This window comes from Athene cunicularia (assembly GCF_003259725.1).
Source record: "Athene cunicularia isolate RWA chromosome 7 unlocalized genomic scaffold, athCun1 chr7_part1, whole genome shotgun sequence".
NCBI lineage: Eukaryota > Metazoa > Chordata > Aves > Strigiformes > Strigidae > Athene > Athene cunicularia.
This window is the reverse complement of record NW_020799107.1, coordinates 6,227,686-6,235,027: the sequence shown is the minus strand read 5'-3', so window position 1 is coordinate 6,235,027 and position 7,342 is coordinate 6,227,686. Positions and strand designations below refer to the sequence as shown.

At 40.5% G+C, this 7,342-nt stretch overlaps 2 protein-coding genes across 2 annotated transcripts in view; both read left to right on the top strand.

Moving 5' to 3' along the window:
- The first annotated feature begins 46 nt into the window (after positions 1-46).
- On the top strand, positions 47-6,683 carry DUSP19 (dual specificity phosphatase 19). Its single transcript, XM_026852617.1, has 3 exons — positions 47-172; positions 1,203-1,355; positions 5,495-6,683. Exons 1-3 carry the CDS (start codon positions 158-160, stop codon positions 5,714-5,716), a joined length of 390 nt encoding a protein of 129 aa, XP_026708418.1. The 5' UTR covers positions 47-157; the 3' UTR covers positions 5,717-6,683.
- Positions 6,684-6,894: 211 nt separating this feature from the next.
- The window catches only part of LOC113482074 (nucleoporin NUP35-like), a 4,907-nt gene continuing 4,459 nt past the window's right edge, over positions 6,895-7,342 (top strand). The window contains exon 1 of the mRNA XM_026852403.1: positions 6,895-6,906. Within this exon, the coding sequence (XP_026708204.1) occupies positions 6,895-6,906 (12 nt within the window). The remainder of the gene's footprint in view (positions 6,907-7,342) is intronic.

The following is a 7,342-nucleotide window of genomic DNA, read 5'->3' as shown; positions in this document are numbered from 1 at the left end:
GGTTCACCCGGCCGGGCAAGCGCTTGGTGGGGCGGCGGGCCCGGGACCTCCCCGGCGGGGCTGAGGGCGCGGGGCTGCCTGCCGGGAAGGGGTTTAGCCCGGTAACCGTCTCGCTTTCTCTTCAGGGTCGCAGGATGCTGCTCACGACCTGGAGACGATGAGAAAGTATAAGGTAACATTACACGGAAAGGCACCTTGCGTAGTGCTTGCTAACGGATTTCTGTTTTAAGTTAAAAAGTCTAAAATATTCTCAAATAACTTTTAAGAGAAATTATGGTGTATCTGCACTTTTAAGAGGCTGCTCCATTTGCAGATGGGTGGATGCCTGTGAGCTTCTCAAGAAACAGAAATACTTTGCTGCAAGGCTGATGATTGTTTAGAGCAATTTTTCTGGAAGGGATTCCTGCATTGCCATATGTGGCTCAGTTTCAGACGCTCAGCAGAATCAGGCCGCCTTGACTCACGGGGATTGATGAAACAAAAAACCCTCAAAGCAGCAGCTCTAAGTCTGTCCCGAACTTTGGTCTTTTTCTCTGTTACAGTAACGGGGTGATAAGGCCTTCGGACAGTGGTGCTTCTGCAGGACAGGGAGTGCACCAGTCTGGCATCTGGTGCCATCTAAATGTCACTTCACTGTAAGTTAAGATAACCCACAACCTGGCCATAGCCTGAACAAAGATGGCAGCAGGCTAGAGGTGATCTCCCCTGCCTGGTGCAGGTATAGTTTACTCTGAAATCCTTCTGCTCCAGCAAATGGTGCAAATGGGCAACTCAGTAGAAGAAACATCAAACTGATGTGTTAGGGCAGACTTGAAATTTGGGGGATAGTTGGGTGGTCTGTCTTTTCATTCCTATTGCTTTCTCTTTTACTTTCCATCTATGTACTGACAACTCTCTTTTTTTATTGAAAATCTTTACTTTACCCAGTGTTTGGTTGAGCACAGATCTTTTAATTTCTTCTTAAAAAAAAAAAAAACCCCAAACAAGAAGAAAACTGATTTTTATCACAATATATTTTAACACAGCAGTAAAACTTTGATTGGAGAAAAGCACACCATAGACAGCATATGTATGTACAACAGTGCAGTTGTGTAAATTATAACTGGTGTATGCCTGAAGAAAAATCCACTTTTGCTACTGCTTATTTTGCTTGCTGTCTTCATAACATACCTATTTTCTTTTCCCTTTTGTTTTGGACTTAGGTTACGCATGTTCTAAACGTGGCATATGGAGTCCAAAATGCCTTCCTCAATGACTTTATATACAAGACCATTTCTATTTTGGACCTCCCAGAAACTGATATTATCTCCTATTTCCCAGAATGTTTTGAATTTATTGAGAAAGCCAAGATCCAGGTACAGTATATCAATAATTAATGCTACTGGTTATCTGTTTAGCTTATTTACTACCCTATTTAAAATCTGAAGCAGCATCTTTTTTCAAAAGAAAGTATGGTACCAAGTAAATAGTTATGCCATTGTCTTTTTGAATTTCAGATAGAGAATCCACGTAATTTCTAAACATTCCTAGAGATGTGGCACTGCTATCAATCCAGATTCCCTCCAGTGTTGCTTTTTTAGAATGACTGTATTTGGATGTTTTAGAGAAATGCTTCTTAAATACTGTTGGAGCAGTGGTTGACTTCACATGAAGAAAGCTCATTGTAACACCAAGTAACTACATCTGACAGAGGGAAACTTTTTTTACTTTCTATAATTTCTCCATCAGGAATGTTGTTTCAGATTAGCAGAAAGCCTAACAGGGCTTTTATGGATCTGTGTGGTTTGTCAGCAGCTGTCCACCATCCTGGTGTTTTTCCTTGATGATCCATTGAAAGTGCAGCACTTTGAGCTATGAATCCATATATAATTATGTACCAAGGCTGTCAGAGAATGTGTTAGTAGTCTTGGAGCCAACCAGTGATTTAACTGCTAACAAAATCCTGAAAAAGACATGACATAGGAAATAGGGTGATGGGACTCCTTCTGGGGTTGCTTGGCAGACGTGTCCGTAACCGAGACCATCCCTGACTCATATTTGTTAAATTGAGGCTTACTGTGTAATTCATGACAACCATTGCTTTGGTATCAAAACTATCACTTGACAACCAAACCCTACTGCACATTACTCCACCATATCTACCATATTCATTATTTACATAGATTGGGATAAAAGAAGATAATCTTGTCCCAGCTTTCTTTGTTTCATGCAATGTTCTTTCCTTCTCTCATTTATCATTTACGAGCTATGTGATATGCATTGTCACTTAATGACCTTATCAGGGTTTCTAGTTACGGTTTCCACTTTGTTTCTAAATGAGACTTGCCATTCATAACTGCATAGTGTTGCTTTCTGCCTTTGGTGTTTATGTGTCAGTTACTATTTTGTAAGATAAGGTGTTTTCCTGAAAACTTTTTATCGCAATATTAGTAGTTTTCTAATGGGACAGTTGGGTGAAAGAGCAAGTAATTGGTGTAGTAGATATTCTCCAGGGTCAGTTCACAAAGCATGTGATAGTAGTATGCAGAGAGAGATCTCTGGATGGTTTGATTCACTTCATTTGCTTTGTCAAAATAGTGCTAAAAGAGCTTATGATAAATTGTATCATGAAGTGCTTTTCTGTTTTAAGTACTCGCAAAGAGATACTACTGCTTCATCTCCTAACATGGGAGAGGGAGAGATGCTCATTGGTGAGACAGCACTTCAATTTGAGAATGCATGTAAAGCCTGCACTGTTCAGTAAGTTACTGTCAGTTGGTACTTGTAACAGGACTGACTTTTCTAAAACTGTAACTGCTCAAGTCTGTAGACACCGTGGTACAAATTCTGATACTGATCAGAGCTCAGCTTTTCTTCTAGGCTCCAAACTGGCAGGCAGATTTTCCATGACATGGTAGGTGACCCATGTCAGATCATAGTGCTATGAATGAGGGATATTATTCTATCTTTCTGTTTAATATCTAATTGTAAAACGCCTAAACTCTTGTCTTTCCAGGGAGGAAATATTAGCTCATTCATGAACATCTTTCCTCATTGCTCCCTCTGTCCCTCCTAAAGAAAAAACCCTGGCACCACTGCAAAGTAAAGTGGATCCCTAAGGAACTACATTAACCTATGGCTCTTCACCAAAAGCTTTATGTTTCTTTTTAATTTCTTTCCTTAGTGAGGCTTTTTGCCCACTGTGTATAAGCACAGTATAATCACCTTTTCTCTTGGTGGAAAGTGATTTTGCTTCCCTGTATATAAAAATCTTAGAAAAACAACTCGGTCTTGAATCTTAAGAGGTTCTGGCAAGGCTATGGACCATTTCTGGGTAGGTGAAGGTTAGGCTATCAGGATCAGAGCAAGGAGTTCTTGGTAAATAGAGATTAACTTCATATTTGCAATCTGTTTTTCACTTTTATTCTGTATTCATATCTAACACAAAATTAGTTAAGAATTACATGCCAAATTCATCTTTGTATAAAGAAACAACCGAGTTCAGCAAGGAAAGATAAATGTTCTCAGTATTAAATTCGGTTTAATGTTACTACCCATGTTCGATATTTTTCAGGTCCATTCTGGGGATATCACTATATAATTTTTGGCAATGTACAACAGAACACTCATTTAAAAAAAATATTTAAAATGTGAAAAAGGAAATTAAAGCATGGCCTGTGCAAGGAAAAACAAAAAGGATTACTTTCCATGCTTTTTTTTTTTTTACCCTCAGTGCCACTGTTAGATGTAGATCTCAATTATGGTGTGTTATATCTAAAATAACTCCCTTTAAATCAGTAAAAACTATTCCAGATCTACAGTGGATAAGCTTCAGCAATTGCTTCCTTAACAGTGGCATAAATTTAATTTTTAGTGTCATAATTTTAATGCCATTATTATAAAGGAGATAGTGGATTTATGGGTCACCACTGGTACTTCCTCAGGTAGCTGAAATACATGTCTGCTTTGCACTCTGCTGTAGTCTGTGTGGTCAGGAAGTGTTCTCTTGTGAATATGAGAAAGGGAATGAAGATGACAATTTCCACCAGACAAAGGGGTTGTGATTTCTCTCGCAAAAAAGGGTGGTATTGTGATTCATTGTGCTGGGAGGCAGGAGCTTAGATTCAGTTCCTAGCTCTGCCATAAGCTTGTTGTGTTACCCTGAGCAAGTTATTCTTCTAGTCTCAGCTTGGCATTTCTTCAACAAGGATAATGCTCAATTTCATGCCTTTTTGTCTTATTATTTAAACTGGAAGATTTTTGGAGCAGGAACCATTTTCTGCTCAGTGCATTTATTAATATATCAGGTAATTGCAACTCCCTAGTCTGTAACACAAGTCATAAAGTTCCTGGAACAGAACCCTATCGATTACAAGGTCTTTTTTTTACTGTGGGTAAAATGGCCATTGAGTAATCTGTGCCTGTTAAGGGCAGACAGAGCAGGACATTTATATCTAGAATGTATTTGTTTAGCCTCAAATACCTGAGCACACTGTGTTGTATTTCAGTATCTTTTTTTTCAGAATATGGAGATACTAACGTCTTTTTTTGTGAAACTGGTGTTTGGCAGTTTGGACCGAGCCTTTTTGAGGTCATAGTCTGATGTACAAACATGACAACAGCACAAACCAGCACAAAACTCTAGTGTTGCAAACATCACCTAAGCCACACTAGATTGTCTAGTTGTCTGTAACAAAACTTGCAGTGTATTTTCAGAGTCATTCAGGTGTCTCAGAGATAGTATGGGAAATGTTTAAGTAGGATAAAAATATTAATTTTATAGATACAGAATTTAATCACCAGGAGAAATATTTGTGAATTTACGGGGAGGTTTAGTAGTGTTCCATTTTGAACCTTAGTCCCCCATTAAGGGACCTTTGTAGTACCAGCTGAACCAGCCACTACAGCTGTACCAGTGGTGTGATGGGGAGGTAGAGATTTGTTGCAAATCACACGATATCTTTTCTGATTTTTCTGTTTCTATGCATGATCCTGCTTACCCAGAATCTTCACTGAAGAACTCAACAGTACGCAAGAAGCGTGCGACTGAAACAACAAGATGTTCTAAAATCTGCCTCAGTGCCTAGCTGTTTGCTGCCTTGCTATGTTTTTAACCTGGTAACAAGATACAGTCAAGTTCCTTTCCATATTGCAAATAAAATCTATTTTAAAATTGGTATCCAATTAGATCAGGTATCTTAGTATCCCAGAGGCAGTGATTTGGTTTTTACAGGAGGGGGCTGCTGCACAGTCGTGGAGAAAGGGACAGAGGAATGTTTTTTAGTTCTAATGAATTATGTAGAAGAATTTGATAATTATAAAGTGACTTTGGTTAGAAAAATATTTAATACGGGGTTTATATATCTGTGTTTGGAGTTACTTACATGTGTAAATATCTGCTTTGAGCTCAGCAGGTAGCTTTTAATAAGTCTTGATAGATTTTTATATAAAGTTTTAAAGACTTGTTGCTATATACTTAATGAATATCCCAACATGTCTCATTTCTTTCTTGAAGGATGGTGTGGTACTGGTCCACTGTAATGCAGGAGTCTCCCGTGCAGCCGCAGTAGTCATTGGTTTTCTAATGAATTCAGAAAGACTGAGTTTTGCTAGAGCCTTTTCCTTGGTGAAAAATGCAAGGCCTGTGGCTTGTCCAAATCCTGGCTTCATGGAGCAGCTTCACAAGTACCAAGAACAGAATATAAAGGCAAATGGAAGCATAAATGATCATGACTGATCAAAAGGGAGAAGTGAAACATCATGTTTTGAGTATAGAGTAACAGATGTTGGATGTACTCTGTCATTTTGCAGTCTCATTTCACATGTGCATTTTAAAGTCTTCACTTTTTTTCCTTTTTCTTATTTCCTCTTGACCCCTCTCCTATTTTTTTTGGCACATAATCTTAAGACCAAATGGGATTTCACTACCTTCGGAGATGATTTTGACCAAGAACAAGCTCTTTCTAGGCTACTAATAAAAAGATAAAGTTCAGTTTTCCTTGTGTTAGAAAAAAACAGCTGTTTTTTTATTGAACTGTCAGAAAAGGCAGGCAGTAGAGAAAGGAAATAACTAAGTTGCCTGGCCTGTTTAATACTAAACCAAATCTGTGTGTTCTAGTTGGTTGTAAAATCTAGGTAATGAAATGTTCATATAATAAAGTACCTTGATATTGGATTTGAAATGTCTGTTGCAACTAGAGAGGATTTTACTGAATTTTGTGGGCTAGCCAGCCATTAAATAGTTTTGGAAATTAGATGGTCTTTTGAGGCTGTTCAAAAATGTATTAGGATCCTATAATGCTTCAAGTCTTTTTGCTGTTTTTCATCAGGTAGTGATATGAAATGCACTAGCACATGATGTTTCCCAAGTGCTGGAACCAGGCTATGAGGGGTTTTTTTTATTAGATGATTTTGGTGGAAATACAAAAAATGTTTATATTGACCCATCTGTGACTTGTTGCTACTGCCTCTCGTGAGCATTGGGGCATCATTTGCTGTCCCCTCGCGCAATTCCACATCATGTATAAAGAACAGACATCAAAGGACAGGTAACTTTGACACTCCTGACCGATTTCAGGCTGGAATGGCACGTTTAAAAAACCCAAAAGATTTGAATGGTATTTTTTGTGGCCTTCATGCCGGTTCTAAAGGGTTTGACATATGAATAGCCAATAAAATAAAAAGAATAGTGTGTTTGGGTAAAATCTGTGCTAAAAGTGATTTGAACGGTTTGGTTGGAAGAACAGATAGATACTATATCCCAGCATGGCTAGTTTGAGATGTAGCATGTCATATCCGTAGGAACTACCCTGAGCCATGTTCGCAGTCTTAAGGACTCGTGCCTACACAAGGTTTAGATTCCCCCCCGCACCTGATGGCTATTCTGTGGTCATCATTTCCCCGTTCCCATTTCGGATGCGGGTGGCAGTGTGTGCTGTCAGCCTTGGAAGCCGCTTTTTCCCCTGGTGAGCGAGATTTCCCGGCTCCTCCCAGCGGCAGGTTTAGGAGCGCTGAGGCCGCAGAAATAATCCAGGAATAACTGCGGTTCCTTTAAGTCCCTCGTGTAAGGACTGTGGCGGGGGCCGCCAGGGAGGGCCGCTGCCGCGGGCGGGGAGAAGTGGGGGGCGGCTCACAGGGGACCGGAAGTGACGGCGGAGGGAGTTGCCGTCCGGGTCGAAGGCGCCCGGCGGAGCTGCTGGTAGATTTTCCCGCCGCCCGGGCCAACATGGCCGCCTTCGCCGTGGAGCCGCCGCCCGCAGGTAAGCCGGGCCATGGGGCCGCTCCCGCCCTCTTCGGCTTCACCGACCGCCGCGCCGGCTCGGTGGCTCCTGCCCGGCTCTTCTCTCCGGCGCTGCCCGCGCTC